Below are 25,672 nucleotides of genomic sequence, written 5' to 3'. Positions count from 1 at the left end.
TGTGCAATAGTCATAATTTGATGGGAGTTTGGTCAAGTTCTAAAAATGTTTTATATCTTCAACCTTTTAGGCAGAGTAAATACCCGAGAGACTTCACCGAGCAACTCTACTGCTTCTTGCTCCTGATCCCTTTACTTTTTATTCTCTCCTTTCCATTTTATTCCCGCCCTGAGCTATCTGAGTTCCCACACTACAATGACATTCAATATCTATCTGGGGCAAAACAGAAAATTTGGAACAAAGTCTTTCCCACCTTAATTTTTAGTTCTTTTGAACAAAGTCTTTCTCACCTTAATTTTTAGCTCTATTTTTCAGCAGAAATCACAAGTAATCTTATTGTTCACTCAGTTTTATCTGAAATTCGAATTTTTATATGGTTGATATTCCAACATTTGGGCAGTATTGCCTACATTTATATTTGTTTGTTAGTGAATAACCATTTTTAGGACTTTGGAAACAAATTTACATAAAAATGATAAATCCCTATACTTTAGCAGTATAGTTATTCCAACAAAAGAAACATTTTGACAGCATTTTTAGAGTAAAATTCGATGCTAACCATTTTTAAATGCTTTTGTAAAATTCATGTCTTAATATGATCATGTGCACTAGGATAATTACCCTCATATCATAAATGAAACATAGCTTTGAAGGTTTAGGTGTTTTAATAAAATTGATAACGTTAACAACCTCCAACAATCATCACTGCTGAATGTTCTTTCTCTGCCACGTGCTGAACTAACTGGTTTGCAGGCATTTTTTAATTGAATCTTCCTAACAATCCTATGAAGTAGGAGTTATCTTTACCTGTTAATAACTCTTAAAGTAATTTTTGGCTGTGAAGAATAGATTATGCGAAGATCCAAGGTGAACACCTTTGGGCAAGTGAATCAGACTGCATAACTAACAGAAAAGATTCCTTTGTACTCATGTGGATTCTATCTGACTCTGCTTCTTCTAGAAAAGTTCAAATTACCATGGAATTTTCACTTGTCTTGTCTGGATTTCTATTCTGCTTCCAAAAATACTATATGAATTCCTTTTCTAAAATTAACTCTAATGTACATTCTAGCCCTCACAATTGTATAATTCTAAGAAGCTTATTGGTAGGAGAGTCTTGTAGTAGAGAAGTGTAGACATCTTAGGTGTATGCTTTTTAATACAGTAACCATAAGCCACATGTGGCTATTAAAATTGAAATAAAATAAAATTAAAATTCAGTTTTTCTGTCACACTAGCTATATTTCAAATACCCAGTAGTCACCTGCAGCTAGAGGCTACTGTATGGGACAGCAAAGATATAAGACATTCCCATTATCACAGATAGTTCTGTGGACAGCTCTGCTGTAGAGTGTTGTAGGGGAGATGAGGATTGTATGTGGAGCACTTTTGAGAAGATTCTTATTAGCAGCTTTAGGGTGAGCCTTGTGTCCACTATGTTTAAGGAAACAGATGTTAAGGGAACAATACCTCACCTGAAGGAAAGAAAATAATTGTCTTTCTCTGTATCTGTCCATAACTTGTCCTTTTTTTAAAAGCATTTTAATTACTGAGTCTATGTTTAACCTTTCACCTTTCATCTTTTTACATTACAGGTTTAAATATTTCCTAACTAGCTGTGCTGTCATTATATCATGTCTCTTTCAAAACAAAACACCTTCCCTGACTGTACATTGTATACAGATGAAACTGCAAACCCTTAAGTCAGCTCCCTGCCTTCTTATTTGAACCTAAACCATATTTATTATCTATTATATTTTTACATAAACAAGGATGCTGTTCTTGTCCATTGATTTGAATGTATCCTCCTGAATATTTGTCTTTGTCTAGAATGCGTTCTTTCTTTTGATACAGCAGGAGAGGGTAAACTTTTTACATTTCTGTGCTCTCCCCTTCCTTCTCCTTCCACATTTCCATATGTTTTTAGTCCTTTGTCCCCTCCCTTCATTCAAACAGCCAGGGTTCATTGCCCAGGAAAAAAAGACATCTCAACAGAAAGTACTAATGAGAATATTAGGGGAGTGAAAAGGTCCTGTGGAATAGATAAGAGATTTGGATGGATCGCAGGTATATATTAATTTTAAAAAGGCTTCCATTCTGCCTGTATACAATGTGGTTCCTCCAGTTAGGAGTAGGGGGTGAAATTGGGAGGTGGCGGGGAAGGAGTGTGGAGCATATTGATGCTGAAGGGAAGCTGAAGGGAGAAGAGGGGATTTGCTCTCCCTGCCTGTACTGAGTCCTAGAGACACAGTGAACACCTGTGGATAAACTCATGGCTACTCTGAGTAAGGAAAACCTGTGTTACCTCGGCCAGGTGAAGCCCAGGCAGGAGGCAAGACTCTATTTCAGTCTAGTTCAGATTCCTGCCTTTGACTCGCGGGACTTCCAGTGTCTACAGTGATATAGAAGAGAGTATCCCTATATTCCCAAGGGTGTCTCAGACAAAGCATTGCTGTGCCATATGCGTCAGCCATCTAGAACACTAGACGCTTTGATGAAATTCCTGCATCCTAGCTCAGGTGAAAAATGTAATTATTTCCATGTATCTAAGATGGCCACTTCCGTACTAGAGAGAGCTGCTGTGAGAAAAAAAAGGTATGAACATGGACATAAGATAGCCCATGACCAAACATTGTGACCACACGGGTTTTAGATATCTAAGCTGGCAGGAAACTGATAACACCAAGAGCTCCCGCCACAGGTGTCCATTTTACTCTTATGTAAGCTCCCTAGATTGTAAATAACCCCTGGGGACAAAAAGGGAGGTTAGGGACAAATTGACATTACATTTTTGCCATTCTGACGAAAAGTGGCTGAACACAGAAATTAAATTGACTTACGGGAAAAATTTTATTTCTTTCATAGCTGAGCAATGGATTGAGAGTTGTATGTGCTAAACTAGTGTCACCCTGCTTTCAAGATCCACTTATTCAGAAGCATTGAAAGACTTTCCCAGGCACTATCAATTAATGCTCCTTTTTTTCCCAAAAGATTTGATCATCTGGTATATTTTCTTAGGATCTAATCAAACATTGCTTTATATTCTAGGAATTTTTTATGGCATTGTGATATCTCAATTTAAGTAGTAAAGCTTTTGGAAGCAAAAATCATAGATACTTTTGTCCATCCTAGAGCACATATAAAGTCTTTTTTTTTAAAGCTTGCTTAGTCAAGTCAAAAAAATGATCTTACCGTTAGTTATTTTGGATTTTGATTTTTCCATAACTGAAACTGGTAGTTGACTGCTTGACTCTAGGAGACACGGAGAGATGCTGAGAGTAGAATTGGAGGAAGGAGAATATCTTTCATATTTGTACCTGTATAAGAAGAATGTTTTCTTCATGATAGACTCATTAACATCATACTAAGAATATTATACGTGTACTCTACGAATCTTTAGGGTGCCAGGTTGAGCTTGCAGCTGTCTCTGAATCTAATTCACCAAACCAAGGCAGCATTTAACAGCAGATTTTGCTGAAGAGGTAGCCAGAAGATCTAGCTCACAGACTCGACACCAAGCTTGTCCTACCCGCGGTCTGTGGGCTGCATGTGGCCCAAGATGGCCTTGAATGTAGCCCGACACAAATTCATAAACTTTCTAAAAACATTATGAAATATTTTTTTGCAATCTTTTTAGCTCATCAACTATTGTTAGTGTATTTTAAGTATGGCCCAAGACAATTCTTCTTCCAGGGAAGCCAAAATTTGGACACCCGTGCTTTACACCATACCTGGGCCAGTCAATTAATGACAGAAAATAAAAGTAAAGGTACCCATAGAGGCTCATCTTAAAGCAAACTAATGACTATAAATCACCTCCCCCCTCGGTGAAAAAGTATTCGACTTGATAAAAGCATGAATTTTTCTGAGTCAGAGAAAGAGCCATAATTAAACAATGTATTGCCATCAGCATACTTTATTTAGAGTTGTAAATGTAGTTGAATTTCAAGGCTGATTCTGGAGAATGGAAAATGACACACTTTGTACCATTTATCCTGATGATATTTTGCTTTTTCTCTGCTGGTTACTAGTATAGCAACAAGTTCCTTTTTTTTTTTTTTTTTTTTTTTTTTTAAGAGATGGAGTCTCGCTCTGTCGCCCAGGCTGGAGTGCAGTGGCAGGATCACTGCTCACTGCAAGTTCTGCCTCCTGGGTTCACACCATTCTCCTGCCTCAGCCTCCCGAGTATCTGAGACTACAGGCACCCACCACCATGCCCGGCTAACTTTTTGTATTTTTAGTACAGACAGGGTTTCACCATGTTGGTCAGGATGGTCTTGATCTCCTGACCTCAGTCTCCCAAAGTGCTGGAATTACAGGCGTGAGCCACCATGCCCGGCCACAAGTTACTTCTGATTCCACCCATTCCCCTATTTATAAGGTTATGATAGCAGCTGGGATAAAGGGCCATTGCTTAGTGGGCAGCCTGTGATAATGCTAATCTACAATCTCCCAGTTCTACTCTTGCACTCAAATTACCCTTCATATGCCACATTCTCCACACTCTTTGTACCCCTTTGGGGAGAGGTATCTGGTAAGAAAACATCCCAATATCATCTTGATTCTCATTTTATTCAGGCACTATTTGGCCAAAGGCTAGTATTCATAGGAATATGCATTGGCATATTAATAGTAAAGAACAGTTTATTCAGCATGGTAAAGAAAAGATGTATTGCATTATTAAAATACTCAAGTTGATAAATAGGTTACCTTAAATCTGTTTTGTGCAGTCTACACCTCAATGGGTTGATGAACCCCACTGAAAATGTAAGAACATTTTTGTATGTATGTTTTTATGTGAATGCTTAACAGAAGAGGGTTACAGGTTTTATAATTTTATCAAAGGTTCCCTGACCATAGTAGGTTAAGAATCACTCAGCGAAGTTGACTGTTTTCAATTCTTAAGTACACATGAAACATTTAGCATTGAAATCATGGTAAATATAATTTTATTTTGTTAATAATTACAGATAAACCATTGACTGTTATGATGCTTCAAGACCATTGAAGTAAGTACAGATGGTGATCATGGAGTATTTTGAAAAATTTTCGTTATTTTAACTCAGTTCCTGCTGACAACAGGTTACTGTTGCAAGTATCATAATTATTTTGATTTCAAATAACTGGTACCTTATTTAAGTGCCACTTTTGTTACTAATTGCTATCTGTGATACTCTAAAAAAATTAAGTTTTAGGTTTTAATTGACTTAGTTGTAAAATGAGAGTTACGGATGTGGTCTGTACCTAAACTCTGTTGAAGAAGAGACAAAGGTGTAATTATGTAAATCTCGGACTAATATTATAAATGCTTTCATATTAGAGGCTTTAGCTTTAGTTCTGACCTGCATTCAAATCCTGACTGATGCACTCTTGACTTTGATGTAGGAAATTTTACAGTAGCCTCCTAAATAGTCTGCCTGCTTCCAAGCTTGCCCACCAGAGTCAATTCTCCAAGCAGCAGTCAGTGTGATCCTTTAAAAATATAAGTAAGATCATGTCACTCTGCTTAAAGCCTTCTAACAACTTCGCATCTCATTCAGAGGACAAACTAAATACTTGTACTTGTCCTAACCTTATGACTCAAAGGATGGTCTGCAGACCAGCAACATCAGCTGAATCTCAGCACCAACCCCAGGGCCACTGAATCACAATCTGCAGTTTACCAAGAGCCTCAGGTGATTCAAATGCCCATCAAAGTGAGAAACAACGTTGACATATTCTCTCGTTCCCTTTTACTTCTCAGCATTCATCTTCTGTGCTTTCCCCGTGGTCATTGCCTTTTAGCCACACAGGCCTCCTTGCAGGTCATCCATGTGCCACACTTCCTCCTACTGAAGAAACTTGGCCTTCACTGTTCACTTAGGCTAGAAGTCTTCTTCCCCAGATATCCACATGACTGTCCTCTTTACTATTATCAGGTCATCTTCAAATGTCATGAACTCTGTGAGCCATACGTTGACTACCCTACTTGATACTGCAACCACCCCCAACCCACCACACATACTCCTTATGTGTCTTTACTGGGTTATTTTTCTCTGTAGTTCTTACCATTCTCTGACATACTGTATTTATCTGTTTATTTTTTGTCTCCTCCTCAGAAGATCTATGAGGGCAGGGATTATTTTGTCACTACTCTTTCTTGACTGCCTAGAAAAATTATATATATATATATATGTGTGTGTATATATATATTTCACAAATATATATATATATACTTGCTAAATTAATAAGTTAAATGAGCTAACACATAAAACTAAACAGCCTATTAGGAATAGGCCCTCAATAGTTGCTATCCATGATTAATAGCTTTTGTTGGACATCAAGGATATTTCTGTAAAGGAGACAGAGCACAGTTATCTCTTAGAGAACGAAAATCACATTTTGGATAAGTACCCAGTTAGTGACTAATGTTGTGTAAAGATGGAAAGAAATTAGAGTGATAATCCTCAGTAGAGAGCAAGCCTCATGAAGGAAGAATTGTGTGTGTGTTTGTTCTATTTTGTTTTCTCACAGAAATAGCTCCATTACCTGGCATTGTACATGGCAAGTATATTACAAAATAAATAAACAAATATATCCTCTAGCATATCAAAAATGTTGGATAAGAATCTGTCTCTGTCCCTTTGATATCCTTTGTCAACACTAGCCTGTCTGGTTGTCTGACCTTCTTTTTAATACATTTTTTCCTCTGATTTTCTTATATAGGTATTCGATATTTGTCACTAACTTAAAGTAATAAAATTATTCATCTATATACAGCAGCTTTAAGACAAAACCATTGCTGGTTAAAACCAGTTGGCTTAATTAGCTAAAAGGATTGATAACACACAACAATGATGACACAGCTACTAGTTAGGCTGGTAACCTTTATAAGCATTTTACCTGTGTCATCTCACTTAATATTTGCAATGGCATTATGAGCCAGGAATTATTTTTAATACCTGTTTTAAGATGCAGAAAGTGAGACCTAGAAAAATTAAGTAATGTAGCCATTGTCACATGGAAGAGCTACTGATCCACTGCAGAGTGATTTAAGTCTAGAGTAATGGATTTATCTATCCTATGTGACTACTTTCACGTTTTTAATTTTTTCAGTAGTGGAATTGCTTTTCTCCCTGAGTAAACTGTCACATGGAGGCTCAATGAATCGGCAGATAACAGCAACACAACTAAGATCAAGCAGGAATTAGGCAGGTTGGAGACCCATTTTCTCATTCTTCTTTTCCATTCTTTCTACAGGCTGAACACATATAACATTTCTGTGGAATCTCAATGATCAAGGAAACTTCTGGCCTAGGGAAGGAGGTTGTCCAAAGAGCAGGCAGAAGCCCCAAACCACAGAATCCCCCCCCCACTAAAAACTTAGGGTCCCAGGAATTCACCCAAATGGGTAGAAAATTCTCAAAGAATTCTGGGCCCTACCTTGATAGATTGGCCAGGGAGGTCAAAATCTGACTGTACTTACGTAATGGTCTAGAAATTCAAGAAAAAGTTCAGACTAGATCATTTCTAAGTCTCTCCAGCTTTAAACTGTCCTGATACAATGATCTAGAGTGGACAATAAAGTATCACTTGAAATATAATTTTCTACAATATTCTCTTACTTTGAAACCTTTTGATAGTCATTTCCTTTATCAGCAGTAGATAAACACAGAGAAAGGCAGTGACATGGGTATGTATGAAGACTGCTGCTTGACAAGTCAACTGACCTGTTTTAGGGTTCTGGTTCCATAATTACGAGACACCTAAATTTACAAAAGTCATAAAACTCTTCAAGTCATGGTGTCTGGTCCTTAGCTCTAAAGTAAAAAAGATAAACTATGTTCTCTTACCTCACAGGTTACTATAAGGGTAAAAATGATATAGGTAAAAATCTTTGGAACTACTAAAGTCATGTACATATATTAACAAAAGTACCAAAAGTAGGCTTTAGGGTTAGAGGATACAGACACCCCGCTTCCATTGACAAAGGTCTAAGAGATACTGTTGAGACATTGAATAGTTGTTTGAGTTGATAATATATCCCTGAGTTAATTATCTACCAGCCAGTGTTCCATAATCCAGAATTTATTATCTGTAGTGTTCATTAATTACCTATTTGACATTTACCACATGTTAATTTATTTTCAGTTACGTATTTTGCCTCCACAGCTAAATTAAAGCATTTGACTCAAAGCATAGTTGGTAAAATCTTTCTTTAATCTTGTTGATATCAATATACAGTAATCTATTAGTTTTTTTACAGTTTATTGTCAGAAGAAAAATTATAAAATTGTTCTGAAATTTTATCCAGAGAGAATGTAACAAAAGTAAGACAAAGTTATCATGGATTAAGCTTCAATTTACATAATTAATTATCATCATAAAAGGGAGAAATGCAGTTGTTTGGAAAGGCAAGGAAAAGATGATTGCTTTAGACTTACTGCTCCATGAAGAACTGAGGCATTGCAATGAGCAATGTTCCAACTCCCATTATTAGACACCCTGCTCCGATTATTTTTGGCCTGTGAAGTTTGGCTCCAAAGTAGCTAACAAATGTTATAACTAAGAGATTCCCTTTGAGGAAAAGAATAAAACACCATAAATTAGAGAACTTAGAAAGGAGTCAACAGCATAACCAAATGAATGTATATAGCAGACCAAGCAATGTTTTCTTTTGGCTAAGCCATCTCTTACATCATTTAATTTTTTCCCTTTAATCTGAGATGACTCTTGAAATTCTCATGTTCATTACTTCAATCACCTCATCCCTTTATCAAAATATTTTAATTCAATCCTTCTACCTCACTTCACCCAACCTAATTATTTGTCCTTGTAAAATATTTTATCAGTAAGTCAAATTCTAGAAGGCTTCCTTTAGTTTCTCTCTTAAATATTTTTTAGTAATTTTGAAGTAAACTTCTTATTTTTTCTTTATTCATTAAAATTTCTGTGAAAACTTCTATTCGTGTCTAACTGCTTGTGAACTACATTACAAATTATTTAGCTGATATCCTTTATAGAAAAATTAAACACAATTGTACTTCACTTTAAATGAAATAAAATGATGAAACACATTTACACAGATGATACTTTATGATTTGTTAATAAACTTTGTACAAAAAGATTAAGACTCAAAATAGAAATAAAAATTATTCCACATAGGCAACTTCAGGTATACATCAATTATATAACCTCAACGTATGCCTATAACACAAATTTTACGAAATACAAAATCTCTATAAAATAGGCCCATCTATCTCTTTTGTGAAAAATGGTTTAAAACTATTGGGGTTTTTCTGAAAGTAGAAATTACGGCTTTCCAAAATGTCTCTACTGAAGCATGTGATACATTACTTTTAGTTGATGATGGTGATAAGTGATTAAACATGCTTCAAGTAATATTTCTCAGGCTTTGCTGTGCATAAAAATACTGAAAGGAAATGGTTAAGCAAATGGAAACTTGTTAAAAATGCAGATTCTTGGCAAATACCAAATGTTTCTGAGTCCATGGGTCTGGGGTCAGGTCAGGAAATCTGCATTTCAAATACTAACTCCAGTGTGTTGATGATGATTCCTAGAACATGCTTTGATAAACATTGTTAAGGTTTTAGACTTCAGGGGACTTTAAAGCTTTAGCTATATTTATTTGAGATATTTAGTTTTTAAGATGTACAGTGCTAGATAGAGTAAGATCTCAACAATTTCCCAGCAATTGATTGTGATGGCTAATGGGTGGCCTTGCTTTGAAGTTCTCCTTATTTCCAATTTTGGGGCAAAAGCATGTTTCCCTATATCTGTAAGCAATCATCTAATTCACTAGTGTTCACTCACATTGCCAGCTTTAGTAAATTGGAAATAAAGCAGTAATTTTTGTGGGCTTGAGGATAATAAGAATGATAGTGAGAAACATGACTTGAACAGTGATCCTAGTCTTTATGGCTCCACGAAGAATTAAGCTCTTCTTAATGTTCATATTAAAAAACTAATAATTGAGCACAGGATTTCTCATTTGAAATTTAAGAATTTAGTAGAAGACATTGTACATCATATTATTTTGATAATCTATCTATATGTTTGTTAATTTACCACAATAAACAAACCAATAGAAAATGAAAGTTGACTGTCACTTTATAGGCAATTTTCTCCTATTCTCGCCTACACTTCAACAACACCACACAATAAAGGACTCCTGTTTACAGTCTATTTCTGTGTTATGTTAATGGACATATCATATACAAGACAAGTTCAGTATCTGTAATATATATATATATATATATATATATATATGTATCTATCAAAGTTTTTGCTTCCTTAATATCTTTTCTGAGATCTCAGGAGATACACTTGGAATGTAAATGATGATACAAAATCTTTAAAAAATGAAATTGGATATAAAAATTTTTCCGTATTTACCATCATTAGCCTCTCACAAAAAAACAGGTACAGAAAGTTTTAGAAATATGTCTTATCAAACTTTAAAGTAACATATTCTTGCTCTCTTCTCTTTTTCTCTCTATGCACACACACGCGCATGCGCGCGCGCGCGCGCGCACACACACACACACACACACACACACACACACTTCAGATAACAGAAAAGAAAGAAAGTCATTCAATTCATCTTGTAAGGCTACTATTTTCTTAAAACCAAAACTAGTCAAGGATAATATAAGAAAAGACAATTAGAGCCTAAACTTGGTTATGAAGATAGATGTAAAAATCCTAAACAAAATATTAGCAAACTGAATAGTATATAAAAATAAAAATATCCTAACCAAGCGCAATTTATTTTACTAGTACAAGAGTACCACCAAGTAAAAGTAAATTATTAATTAAATCACTATATAACAAATGGAAGGGGAATAATTCCATAGTTAATAGACATCGTAAAAGTACTAAATAAAATTAATCATTCATTTATGGTAGGAAAAAACAAATCTGAGCACACCAGCTTTTAAAGTGTATCTATCAAAACCACAAAGCAAGCATATTGCTTAATACTAAAATTTTGAAAGTATTTGCATCAAGGTCAAACAGAAGAGAAAGATGTCCATTGTAAATGCTTCTCTTCAACATAGTACTGAGGCTAATGTAATAAGGTAATAACAACAACAACAAAAAACAGATCTAAGAGTTGCAAAGAAAGATACAAAATTATATTTTGTTTCAGACAATTTGTCCAGAAAACTCTACAGTTTCCACGGAAAATCAATTAAAACTAACAGAATTTCAACAAAGTTGCCACATACAAATAACATAAAGATGGGGGATGATGTTGGTTCCAGAACCTTGGAAGGAAGGAATGCAAAAAGAGGCAAAAGAAGTAAATTAAGATTATGTGCAGGAAAGTCATTTGTCTGGAAATTTATGCAATTCAAATAATTATGGCAAACTTGTAATGTTTGGGATAAAGGTTTTCAATGGAAGTAAGAGAACTTTTAAGCCATTTTAAGGCAACTAATCCAATAAATAATTTATATACCTAGAAAGGTCTGGAAGAATTAATGTGAATTTGGAGTCATGGGTTTCTGCTACTTCCTGTGAAAACTTAGTACTCTCTATGAACTTTTTTCTCAAGTTGCATCGGGACCTGAGACCCCAAACAAAGCTTTGGACCAAATCATTTATATGCCTCTTCAGCTCTGAAATATTTTTATGTAATAATCTAGAGTGAGAAAAACATCAAAACATCATGATATGTAATGTTTTGCCTGCTCATATCTGCTCTATTCTTTTATCTGCACCAGTTACCTCTTTCTCCTTGTTTCCTCTCATGATATAATGTGTCAACATTTACCTTGATTCTCTTTGGCCCTTCATTCAGTGCAGGGCCATCAGTAGAACAGGGCTCAAGGAATAAATCAACCATTTGGGCCAATCTAAGCAAATTACATAAAAGCTTGATGTGATCAGATGTTTCGGAAACCTGCTACACAAAGTGTGATCAACTGACTAGAAGCATCAGCATCATTTAGGAGCTTACTAGAAATTCAGAATTTTATTCTGTTCCTACCGAATCAGGTTTTAAAAAAGATTTTTAAAAGATTGCCCAGTAATTTGTGTGGACATTAAAATTTCATTGGCACTAAGAAATGTCATTCTGGAAGGATGACAAAAGATGAATTTGGGAAGTAAATGCCTGAAGGCAAAAGGTTACTTATTCATTTTATTTTTTTCTGTGATATTCCGAGTGAGAACCAAAACCCATAGTATGTACAAAAAGAAATAAATTGTTAAAGGGTTGAAAAATATGTATTCACTGTTCTGAAAGTTCACCAGGTAAAGTTAAAATTGGAGCAGTTAGAGGTTTTACTATAGCATATATCTGAATCTAAACAAGCCTTAAGGACCAGAGAGGGGACTGTTTTGTTTACTTCAACAAAAACTTAAAGCCTTTTAGTTAATCAATTCAGGAAGCAGACTAACTAGGATTATCCTCTTTAAATTACTTCTAAAACAGTGACTCAAATTACTCTGTCTTTTTAATTTCAAAGGAGGCTATAGTCAATTGCTAACCAAAGACACCTGAGATTTGAATTTTTATTGCCTGCTCGAATCTTGTGTTCTTGGTAATAGAATTCCTTTATTCTTCTTTCTAGGCCACCGGGTGGAAAAATCCCTTTTATGATATAACTTCTTTCATCATTGCAGTAAATTCTTGTAGAGCGCATTTGGATTATTCCACATCTCTAAAATTGAATCATAGGGCTCCCAGGTGTATTGTTCTTCTGTAAAGACACTTCTACATATTTATAACTCAAAATACCAATTAGCATCTCACCCTCTTCTGCAAGAAAATCACTTACTCTGATGTGGAACTCTGAATTGTGTAAACCATACAATACCGAACACCTTGGGAGAAAAATTTACTGTTGATTGCTCTGAGAAAATTGCCTCTCCTGTAGAATAAGATCATGGCAAATTCTGTCTCCCCAAAAAAGATTTTATGAATAGAATCAGATCCCAGCAGACAACAGAATGCAGAAGATATCCTTTAGCGACGCCTATAAGATCTTGGGCTTATAATTAAAGTCATCTGTAATACCTACCAATTTCAAAACTACCATCAATAACTCCCACCAGTGAAGAAGGGATATCAAACCTTCTCTCTATCTGAGTGATGGTGCTCTTCAGATAGCCTTCTGCCAATGCTTTGGCAAAGTAAACAAAAGACAAGGCACCCAAGAACACCTGGAAAATATGACAGGTCATACTTAGTCTGACTCCGGTTTGACACACAGTTGGAAACTAAGTAAATAGACAAACAAATACAAAACAAACAACAAAGAACAATGTATGATATCAACTTTATTATTGCTGAAATTCAAACACTGTTCAAGGTTTCCACCAGCCTTAAGCACATGTACATTTTCAAAAGTTCAAATTCTCTTGGAATTTAAAATATATATTTGATTTTTTTTGCGAAATGTGTATTGAATTCTCTTTGTCTTCTTCCACTCTGGTCCAGAGGGGCACTCAAAGGAGTCTTACATCAAAGAGTCAGTGTATGGCGAGATATTCATTGGTAAGAAAGTAAATGAAACCATAAGCCACACACCTGACATCCTATAACACATCCAGCATTTGAGAGTATGTATTTCACAGGGTGGTGCGTGCACCACCAGGGAACATAATGTACAGACTGAAAAAGTGCAACTATTATTCCTTGTGTTTATGTTTATGCTTATTAAATTCATAGTCAAATATTTTTCTCAATGGAAAACATGTCTTTGATATCCAGCTTGTATATTTTGCTAGACATGGATCTGTGACAGAACATTCATAGGGAAGGTTAGCATTTATATGAAAAAAGCAGAGATTTGTTGAGCGAATATTTGTATAAAGAAAGAATAGGAGCACACAAAGCATTACTTAAAAAGCAGCTCTTCTCCTTACTCTGTAACATAATTCCCATTTTTATTTGCAAAATGGGAGTAATGTGATGTTTCACAGATTAAATGTTATATCTGCGCTTGGCATAATATCTGGCACGTGGCAGAAGTTCAATAAATAGTAGTTTCTACTATTTCTGTCTTTTCTGTTTAAAAGGGGCATTTAAATGAGCCCTGGAAAGTAATTTAACCGACATGGTCAGGTAGAGATTGCTTGCACCGCCTGGCAAGGTGTGGTTTTAGTAAATTGCATCTAAGATCGTTCTTTAAAAAGGAGAAAACAATGCTCATTCTAACCTCATATAGAAGATATCTGGACAGAAAATTAAGAGCATCAACACTATTTACTTCTTGGTTGCTCTACCTTTAGTTCACCACAGCATGGTTGCTTTTCCTCTGAGGAGGGATACTCTGTTTTAAAAGAAGACCTTCCAACAGGTTGCACTGAAGTTTTGCAGAATAACTGGATATTTTCTTTGGATGAAGTGTCCATTATAAACACATTCCTTGACTCTGATCTGTCAAAGTTAGTTTTTAAAGTAAAAATAAATAAATAAATAAATAAATACTACACAATTTATTAAAGTTTTTTAACAATATACCACAATTCTATGGACCCAATTTAAAGTGAATCTACCTTTTGTTGTCACAGTAAGTTGGCAAATGTTTTCAATTAAAATCAACCAGGATATCTGATTAACTAATCCTGCTATTGGAACTCTGTAGCTAGCATTCTTTCTCAATCCCTCCAGTTTAAGCCTCATTATGGCAAAGAATAAATTTAAGTGTTGCCTTTGGAATAAATAATGAGGCAGAATTTTGCTAACTTTGTGGTCTTGCCAGTTTAAACTAGGAGCAAGCAGGAAAGGAAGAAGAGGAATTCAACTATTTGAATATTGATTCATTAGAATAAAGTCTTTAAAGCCTTTAAATCTGTCTTCTTAGCAAAACAAATAGAAAAGTTTTACATTCATTGTAGATCCTTATACCACCTTATGATTCCTGTAGCACCCAAAGTGAGCCTTAAAATATGACAAAAGAGAAGAGGTCCAATTTGTGTATTGTTTTTGTTTGACAAATAAGGGAGCAACATGATTTGTGCCTCAGGCTTAGATTGAATTCAGGTGAAAGAACAGTCTTTGATCAGTCTTAAAAAAGACAGCCTTGCTTCCCATGCTCAATTTCCCACCACCCCTCACAGGACCGGATCACACACTGAACCTATTTTCTCCCTGTTCACATCAATATTTACATATCCTGTGCCCCTACTTCTTTAGGACTCCACATGGCTCAGTGCCTGCCTGATAATCTAACCTAAATCAAAGAATTCAACAAAGTAATTTCTCAGTCTCCCTAATATTATCAGATGACACAATTGTACATTAATAGAGAATTTCTATGTCCACATCATAGAAGTGGAATAATATTATTCCTAAAGGAATAATGTTATGAGTCAAATTTCATTTATTGTGGCAGAAATTTATTCTGACTATGTGTATATCACCTTGACTTTATGCAATGCTTGTTTTGTGTTTACTAAACCTCATCCAACATCATTTCAATTCATACTTTCTCAAACTGAAAAATCAAGTAATAGTAGTATAAATGGTTTGCTTTGTATTAAGAATATGAAGGTAAAACAGCAGAGGACTTCAACAGTTTAAAAGTTAAGTGGATTCCTCCAGGGAGTTGGAAATGAGTAAAGAAAGGATGAAGCAAGGGTCTGGTTTCAAAAAAATTATTATTAGGCTTTTAGATTCATTTTATAAGCATGCATAACTTTAATTTTTTAATTGAAAAAGAAGAGTGAGTGAAACAGAAAAATTTAAAAACAAAAAATAAGCAAAACAAAGAGTTAATAATGCCAATAAAGACAAAAAAAGATACAAATACATATTAATGAGATAAAACACAGATATTTAGGAGTATAAAACATAAGAAGATGCATCAAATGTAGAAGTAAGTTTAATATCTTGACTTAATGGATAAGTTTCTAGCAAATATTCATTACCTTTATTGATAAAAACCAGAAGAGAAAATAGCCAAGAAAGACATTATCAAAAATACTCTGAAACTATTCCCTAAACAAAGATACTAAGGATAGATGGTGTACCAGAAGTGCTTTATCAAGGGATATTCTTTGAGGAAAGATAGTAGATAATGGAAACAGATAATCTTTGTCTCCATTAGTTTGACAAAACTAAAATTATCTTGGTAACAAAACAGCACAAAGATAGCACAGAAAGGAAAATTTCAGATCAAGCCCATAGATTACAAAAATTCTAAGTAAAATGCTAGCAAATCCAAATTAACTCTTGTTCTATGATTAGAATTATTCTAAAAGATGAAACAATTGGTTAATTATGGGAAATTTATTCACCTAAATTACCACATGAATAATTCAAAATAAAAAACAGAATTTCAGTACATGAAAAACATGTTGATAAAATTCAACATCTATTACTGATTTAAAAAACAAAGTTTAAGAAACGAAGAATATAGAGATTCTTCCTTACCAGTATCTGATACCAACAGCCAACTTCCTATATCTACTGAGTCACTAGGACTACTTTTCTAGACCAATATTTTGCCAGGACAAGGAAAACAGGGTTTGGGAAACACGGAGTTATACAATGGTAAATAGATATCTTTACTACAAAACTCTGAGTAAAAAACATTGCCAAGCAAGAGTTATACAAACCAGAAAGGTTTTAAAATAAGAAATGGATAATTATTAAATTTATGGCTTAAATCGCAATCTTCTTCAAACAATTGAATTATATAATTCAAATTGGCCTTCTGTTTTGGGGATTCAGATATCATATTATTTCTCATCAGTCATAATATTAAAGCCAGTGGCCAGAAAATATAAATAAATTGTTTAATAATAAAATATGCTATCACTTATCCTAAATTTGTCTTTAAAAGATCCAAAGTGTTACATCTAGAATGCTAATGCCAAAGAGAAAAAATAATTATGTTAAAAACACTACTGAAAAACTTGAGACACTATAGGACATTTTAAGTTATCTAATATATGGGGGTATTGACAGAAAAATCACTGTAACTGAAATTCAAAAGTGACAACGAAAGATAAATATAGTCATCTCAGTTCACTTTGTGTTAGGGCAAAATAGTATCCAGCTTAAACTATTGGCACTACATAGCTTTACTGAAGTGTCTTGATGGCTAATGTGCAAATTATTGCAAGTGTAGTATGTTCCAAGGAGGCTACAGTTCATCCCCTGTAAAAAGAGAGGGAAGGAAGCTCAATGACATGAATGGAAAGATCCTTGGGGCCTGAAGGCTCTTTCTCTTCATTTGCAACTGCAGAAGTAGAGCAAGAGTACACAGTTATTCAGAATGATTTGCATTTGGCAAATCCTTAATTGATCTCTGGCCACTTGAATAGATTCTTCCAGGAAAAGACATATGACAGTTTTCATCCAATACCTTGGGTTTGGAGCATAACTTATTCTGGAGGCCAAAGAAAAACAAGCCAAGCAGTTTCTCTTCCTTTAGTTCAAAAACATTGAATAATCTATCCTCATGGGTTTCAAAATCAACCCTTCAGATTTTAAATATAGAGAGCAAGTGGCTTATGAAGGTTGTAGTTAGATCCCACAGATGTACTCAAACCCTCCGCTCTGCAACTGATTCGGACTCTGTCCAGCAATCAGTCCCCAAGGACTGCCACAGAGAAAGTCCTAAAAGCAACCACGCTCCTCCCTGTCTTCTCTTGGCCATCTCCCACGAGGAAAACCTCTGTCCCGGCTTGACTTCTGGACACCAGGATGCCTCCCTTCAGACGAGCTAAAAAATAGCCTCATGGCACTTGCTGGAGATGAGTGTGTGTTGTTTAGAAACTAATTTCCCAACCAATACAAATTATTTGTGTCAGATTCAGATTTAATAAGTACTATTTTTGTGTTGGGTGATGTATGTACTTTTTCTAATCCTTAAAACAACTAAACAAGCATAGTATTAGAATTCCATTGTTTAAATTAGATGGCCCAAAGCAATTAAGTGACTTGTCAAAAACTAAACAACTTACAAGCATGAGATTCAAAATTTGAACTCAAATTTGAGTTTATCTGATTTCTTTAACCAATCTTCTGTCTTATTTTCATCAAACTAACAAGGAGATCATCATCTTTCATTGAAATTTTTATGGATAAAACATAAATAGCACAGAAATTAAGGGTTAATCTCCCATAAGAATCTGATGTATTAGTCACAAAATATAAAATGACAGAACCAAGTCTTACCTGGAGGTAGAGATCAAAGATAGCCAGTTCCTTTCAATGTGCTCAGCAAGAGGATGGACCACACACCACAGGCTGAAAGAGGAAACTGAGGTAAACTCCACAGCAATTTTGAACAATTTTGCCAGGTGGGGAGAGTGTGGGTGAACACAGGCAGAGCAGATTAGGGGAAAGAAAAGATGAAGGGCATGGTCTCACCCCTGAGCAATCTATTCTCTTTCCTCCTGGCCTCTTTTTTCTGGCAGTCAGCAGAGAATTGGCCACGCTGGCAAGGCCACTGACGTGCATCTCAGCTCCCAGGGCACAGAAAGAGCTGAAGCTTTTGAGCCATTTCTTTGCAATTTGCTGCAAGTTTAAGGCCACACGTGATAAAGCTTTCTTTATGGGAGAGAGTGAATAAAAGAAAAGACCACTTGTGATCTTACTTGCTGATTCCCAGAAAACACAACTCCGCAGGGGGCAGAGGGTAAGGGAACAGAAGCCAGAGGAGGGCGGAAGTTTATACCAGAGACCTCTCCTCCTTCCAAAAAGCTTTTAAGCCAACTATTCCTTAGGGACATCACTGGGATCCTTGTGTTTTCTTTGTTTGTTTGTTTTTGTTTTGTTTTGTCTTTAATGGTTCTTGGGCTAATTTGCTACATGGTTTTCTTTTCCATTGGTATTCTAGACTCTTTAGGGACGAAGTATACGGTCACATCAAAGCTCTGCAGCGTTCTGTACAGAAAGAGTTAATTTTCAGAGACATGATCAATTGCTCATATTTACAATTTCTATGAGTTTTGAAAACAGAAAAAAAAACACACATTGAATTTTTGGCAGTTTATTCTGCCTAATTCCAAGGATAAAGAAATCCTTGCACTGAGAAAGTCTACAATTCTAATAAACTCTTTTTCCAAGAGAAAAACTGTAGAGGATCTTAAGCAGTATTAGTTTGCATTTGTTTCCTACCAACAAATAAATTTGCTACAAGAATTACCCAAGATTCACCCTACTCTTAAGTGGCTGAGACTCTGGGATGGTCACTTAATTTTACTGAGTCTCAAATTCTTCCTTTGTAAAGCAGAATTTTTTTGTTAAAAAAAAACAAAGAGATTTATAGGGCTGTTTTAAGGATTAAATTATATAACGTATTCAAAAGCACGTTGCAAGAAAATGACTGGAAGGTATCATCATTTTTTATATGTATATAGATATATATTTAGTTCACATAATGGTCAGGATAGTTAATCAATATTATTCAAGCACATTTTACTACAAAAGAAAGAAAAGAAAAATGGGTTTATCTTAAACCTTGTAATGAAGCAATGGTGTTTTCAGACTCTGAAAGGCCAAATATTTCACTTTACCAATCAAACCAGACTTTTCCATCAGAAATAGTGAGCAAACATCCGAATACATTGAGTGTTAGTCTAGACTTCTCTGTCTAACAGGTGGCTAGGCCACTGTTTTATTAAAGAGGAGACAATATTTACCAACCCAAAGGGCATAATTTTCCTCACCAAGAAATGAAATTCTCCCCTGAGAATGTAATTTGGTCTATTCCCAACTGGCTCAATTTCACTCTCCAACATGACTCCTTTTTTTATTTCCAGAGTCCACAGTTAATGTTACTGTTTTGAATGCACATAATTTTTACACTTATTCAGACCTTCTTATATGCAACCTTGCATTGGATTGTGGCCTACTTCAGCCTTTCATTCCCATTTCCAAACCCTAGACCAGGGGGTTAACAAACTTCTATAAAGGGACAAATAATAAACATTTTAGGCTTCGTAGGACCATGCGATCTCTATCACAACCACCCACCTCTGCCACTGTGGTGTTAAATTAACCACAGACAACATAAAAATGAAAGCATTTCCTAAGACTGCAGTAACAAGGTACCACAAGCTGTGTGACCTTAAATGGAACTTTATTGTCTCACACTTTTGAAGGCCAGAAATCAAAAATCAAGGTGTCAGCAGAGCCAGGCTCCCTCTGAGACCTGTAGGGAAGAATCCTCCTTACCTCTTCTGCCTCCTGGTGTTTGCTGACAGCCTGAATTCCTTGTTTTATAGGTGTATCACTCCAACAGCTGCTTCTGTTACCACACGGCCATCTTCTCCCTTTAGGTCTCTGTCTTCTGTTCTTAAAAAGACACTAATCATCTTTGACTAAGGCCCACCCTAATGACCTCATCTTAACTTGATAAGGTCTGCAAAGACTCTCTTTTCAGAAAAGGTCACACTCACAGGTACAGGGGGTCAGGACTTGCTCATATCTTTTTGGGAGATACAATTCAAGCCAGGACACTCATATTCTCATTTTCCTCCTTACTTGAATTTCTTCCTGCAATTATTTTACTCACTTCCTTCTGTGTAACCTCAATTCTCCTGTTTCTTTTTCAATTTATTGATCTTCCCAGGCAAACCTCACCTCAGTGGAATCCACTTTCTTTCTCCTTAGTATTTCCACCCGCACTGTTTTAAATGAATGATTGAAGAACAACTCAGTAACATGACCTTAGGGCTTATTTGATATTTATAACCACTAAACTCACTGAGTCATAGAGGCATTGCTAGACATAATACCTTTTAATGACCCAATCAGTTTACCTCTCTCAAATCTTCATTTCTGGTTGCACCCTGATTATTAGCTGATGATCTTGTCTAGAAAATTCACTAAAAAACAAACAAACAAACAAACAAACAAACAAACAAAAAAAAAAACAGAAGTATTGGGAGAAATATTACACTCTGTCCTCATGACATCTACTCTCTACCCAAATGTACATTGCTATTAGCTGTCTTCCTTCTTGCTCCTACAGTCCATGTTTCTAAGCCCAAATTTTAGTCATATACCTTGTATATATTTCCTCTCCTCCAGTTCATTTTTTACCAACTCTAATCAGCTTTTTCCTTTACCACTCCAATGCAAATATTTTCATCAATAACATTAAAGGCATTCACAGTAATAAATCCAGTGATCAATATCCAGACCTCTTTTTAATTGATGTATTAGCAGAATTATATGTCATTAATGTGTCCTTCTCTTGGATACATTTTATTCACTTGGTTTCACCACACTCCCCTGGTTTTCCTCCTACTTCAGTGGTCAAGTGCTCTTAGTCTTCATTGCTGGAGTGTTCCAAAATTCAATCTGTGGAATATCTTCTTTTGCTGTCTATATTTACTTCCTTAATGATCTTATCCGGTGTCATGGCTTTAAATGTAATCTGTAATATAAGATCCAATGAGGTTAGGCAATATGTTGTATACCCAAATTTGAATTAAGAGTTTTTCAGTCTGGAAACATGTATACATACATACAGGAGGTATATATACACACATATATAGAGAGAGAGATAGATAGATATAGATAGATATCTATGTGTGTGTGTGTGTATTAGCACTCTCCACTGAAAAGGTCTAGAAACAATGATCAACTAAGTAGCAATCAGTGCAACTAGCACCACAAATAAAGGCACCATGGATCCTTGATAAGTGACTAATACCAGGTGTAAAGATATAAGATGGGCCTGGACTATCTTGTCATAAAAAGGAGCTAGGATGCCTTGAAGAATACATTGTGCCAATAGGAGTCAGAAGCCAGCCTGAACAGGCTCGTGCTAATCAAATATAGGAAAGTTTCAGCATCAGTAAGAATGACTGTAATGGTTGAAACATATAAAATAGTAATGGTTGAAACATTATTTTAATAAAATTTATGTTAAAAAACACTATAAAAACATCACATGGTCACTTTGGAATAATTCTAAACACAACTTAAATATTAATATATTTAAATATATTAATATTTATATATAATATATATCATATTATATATAAATATTAGTATATTTAAAATTAGCGGTATTTAGGGAGAAATTGTGTGTTTATCCTAGCTTTCCTATTCCATTCTTTCCTTAGAGTTACTACAGAGCAAAGACAAATTTCTCTTCATAGAATTCCGACTAATAAAAAAAGGATGAGAGGGCTGGGCGCGGTGGCTCAAGCCTGTAATCCCAGCACTTTGGGAGGCCGAGACGGGCGGATCATGAGGTCAGGAGATCGAGACCATCCTGGCTAACACAGTGAAACCCCGTCTCTACTAAAAAATACAAAAAACTAGCTGGGCGAGGTGGCGGGCACCTGTAGTCCCAGCTACACGGGAGGCTGAGGCAGGAGAATGGCGTGAACCCGCGAAGGGGAGCTTGCAGTGAGCTGAGATGCGGCCACTGCACTCCAGCCTGGGCGACAGAGCAAGACTCCGTCTCAAAAAAAAAAAAAAAGGATGAGAGAATAAGAATATTTTAATTTTCTTTTCTTTCTTAGGGTAATCAATATTTATTGAAATGTAATTCAATCTTAAAGTATCCTGAAAGGATTTTGGTAAGATTTTGAAGTTTTACTGAAATAATACCAGTGCAACCTTGGTTCAGTCCAACAAATAGTCTGAAAATAAAGACTATTCTCCAGAGATGACAAATTTATTTGTAGAACAGTTTTAATAAAAACAAGATTAAAAATACAAAATCCTTAAACTCATTGGAGTCAAATGCAACAGTTAAAGGAAAAAATGTAGAAAATATACTATAATTTTCAATCGCTTTTAGATTGGTAGAACTCTAATGGGTTTTATTTGCATAGCTTGGTTTTTGTGTCACAGTAGAGAAATTGAGAAAGTAGTTATTGTATAGGGATAATTCTTAACGGTTTTGAAAAAATTCTGTTAATATGATCAGTTCAGACCCTCTCTATAAAGTTTTTATAATTCTATATTATATGTAAATATATTAATTTCTAGTAAGAATTAAGCTATTACATATTTAATTTTATAATTTTAATTTTTATTTAAGATTCAGAGAGTATATATGCAGATTTTTTACATGGGTATATTGTGAGACACTGAGTTTTGGGGTAAAAATGATTCCATCAACTAGATAGTGAGCATGGTACCCAATAGGTAGTTTTGCAGCCCTTGCCTTTCTCCTCCATCTCCCCCTCAAGTAATGTGTCATGTCTATTTTTCCCATTTTTATGTCCATGTGCACTTAATGTTTAGCCCCACTTATAAGTGAGAATATTGTAATTTTCAAACCCCTAATGAATTAATAAATTTAGCAAAAGGTAATCCATGACCAATAATATCACCAAAAATCTCAAGCCATTTTGAACATACTGGTGGAAGTTAAAAGCTTGAAACACCACCTTTGAAATAGTCCTCCTTTTTACTTCCAAAGAAAACTAATCTTATCAAATCTCAGATTAGATTTAAATACCAGTACATAAGAACTATAGGGAAGAGAAGAACATGCTAAATGACACTGCAAAAGATACAATCAGCAAAATTGAAAGTAAAGAATCTCTTTAGGACAAATAACTCAAAATTTTTTCCAACCAAAAAATGCAAGGAGAAAAGGAGATGAGGGAGAAATTGTATATTTTAACTTAAGAAATGAACTGACCAATTACAATGTATGGACTTTGTACACCTATTCAAAAAGAAACAAACTATAACAAGACTTCTTTGTAATCTTCTTAGAAGTTTTATGACCTCAGAAATGAGAACACTGTGGATATTTGTTGTATTGAGTAATTTGTGTTAGTTTTTTTTAGACATGATAATGGTAGTGTCATTGTTTTAGAGGTAAATATAGTATTGCTTTTTTTTTTTTTTTAACAAATCATTTACTAATGAAAGGATATATTTATATTTTCAAGATAATTTAGAGGAGATGCACTAAATATTGGGAGGTATATATGGAACAGATTGGCTGTATATTAATTGTTTGAGCTAGGTGATAGGCACCTGGTGTTCACTCTACTATTCTCTCTGGTTTTGAATACATTTGAAAATTTTCATATCGAGTTTTAAATAAATGATACAGAGGCAGATATATATATATATGTGTGTGTGTGTGTGTGTGTGTGTGTGTGTGTGTGTGTGTGTGTGTCTATATGTAAATAGATTAAAAAGTGTTACTGGATAAATTCCAAATTTCTTTCTATATTTGGCTATGAAGCCATTGTTGATATAAAACTTTTGTTTTCTACTATCCATTCCATGTTTTCATTGCCATCTGCTAGGACTTCTCTTGGTGGAACATTTTTACTGACAGGATGACCTGCAAGTTAATTCTTGCAGGGTCAATTTTCTTAGTAGTTCTGTTTTTATTTGGTGACTCCAGTGTCCCACTACACTTACTATGTAACATGGAAGCATTAAGGGCTCCATGGAGAATTCTTTGTGTTCCAAACACAATCTTTCTTGCCACTATTTTGTATCAGAAACCATACTTCAGCCTAGTAAATTGGGATCAGTCACTTCCTCCTCTGATGGTTCAGTAATATGAGACAACAAAATATCCAAATAGTAGCCTTGGTTCCAGGGTACCATTACCATTACCAGTACCATTGTGTATTCTGGTGAAAGTATCCCTTACTTGGAAATTATTTCATCTGGACAAGCCAAATCAAAAATTTTAGAGATAGAAAGCACCCCCAAGCCTGCTGAATCACATGGGGTAGAATTTACAGGCTTGGGGGTGACCTGTAAAGCTGGACTAAGTGTGAATTGGTGTGAACAAGGACACACTAATCTGATGTCTGAGGCTTCCTATTTTAGGTAATGATCATAGTAATCCCTCTCCTCTGACCTGGATGTTAGTCTCCATTAGAACTTACCCATTATGACCCCTCACACCATGTAATTTAAATTTTCCTTCCTTAAGACTTGTTTTGAGAACATTTAATTGAAGGATGACGTTAAAGGTTCATACTAGACTGCCAAGCAATCATCTCCCTTCCACTCAGAGCCATGGCATGACTGTAAGAGGAAAACCCTGAGAGAGGAGTAAAATACACATCTGAAGAAGAGATAGTCAATCTCATCTTCTTATGCTGTGTATAGTTGGAAGTGTGTGTGTGTGCGTGTGTGAGAGAGAAAGTATATGTATATAGAAAGTCTGCATTAACTCAACTGATGTATTTGCCCGAGATAAATAAATATAAATGATAAGTAGAAGGTTTCTTTTGGAGCAGGAAGCTGGAGAGGGTAGTTTCAGGCCCAAGCAAAGGAGCATTTGAAAACACCAGGCTAAGGAGTTGGGATTTGATATCACAGGTAATGGGGAAATAATAGGTGTAGATTGAAGAATCATTTCCTTAGGAAACCTAGCTAGAAATACAACTGTCTGTTTTATAGGACTCTAAAGCCGAATGCCAAAAATGTGGGTATTTTGCCTTCGGTGCTATTTGATTAAAGAAAGGACACAACTTAGTTGCAGAAAGTTAGATGATGACTAAATGTGGCTATGAATTCATTAGTGATAGTGAGAAAGATGTGACTGCAAGAATATAAGCCCCATAAGGTTCTTTGGAGACTGTAGGAAGGTCAGTAGATGTCTGTCTCATGACAGAGTAAGTTAGGTACCACACCACTGTATTTGCATATAAGAGGAAAGGATGCCTTCAGAGGACTGGAGGAAGTGGATTGTACAAATACTGCATAAATCATCATACCACAGAATTATTTTTATATTATACATTATCT

At 35.2% G+C, this 25,672-nt stretch overlaps 1 protein-coding gene across 4 annotated transcripts in view; it reads right to left on the bottom strand.

Annotated features, from left to right (window-relative positions):
- Positions 1 to 18,588, bottom strand: part of SLCO1C1 (solute carrier organic anion transporter family member 1C1) — a 56,561-nt gene extending 37,973 nt beyond the window's left edge. For 2 of the 4 annotated variants that reach the window (XM_023226186.1, XM_023226189.1), the window contains exons 1-6: positions 18,338 to 18,588; positions 18,143 to 18,214; positions 14,239 to 14,392; positions 13,032 to 13,173; positions 8,424 to 8,556; positions 3,193 to 3,317 (exon numbers count right to left, since the gene is read on the bottom strand). In XM_023226186.1, the coding sequence (XP_023081954.1) occupies positions 3,193 to 3,317; positions 8,424 to 8,556; positions 13,032 to 13,173; positions 14,239 to 14,367 (529 nt within the window). In that variant the 5' untranslated portion in view covers positions 14,368 to 14,392; positions 18,143 to 18,214; positions 18,338 to 18,588. Of the gene's footprint in view, positions 1 to 3,192; positions 3,318 to 8,423; positions 8,557 to 13,031; positions 13,174 to 14,238; positions 14,393 to 18,142 lie in introns of all 4 variants that reach the window. The other 2 variants (XM_023226187.1, XM_023226190.1) reach the window with 2 other exon arrangements.
- Positions 18,589 to 25,672: the final 7,084 nt, after the last annotated feature.

The sequence above is a fragment of the Piliocolobus tephrosceles genome, chromosome 10, assembly GCF_002776525.5.
Source record: "Piliocolobus tephrosceles isolate RC106 chromosome 10, ASM277652v3, whole genome shotgun sequence".
NCBI classification, from domain to species: domain Eukaryota; kingdom Metazoa; phylum Chordata; class Mammalia; order Primates; family Cercopithecidae; genus Piliocolobus; species Piliocolobus tephrosceles.
This window is presented reverse-complemented; position numbering and strand designations above follow the sequence as displayed.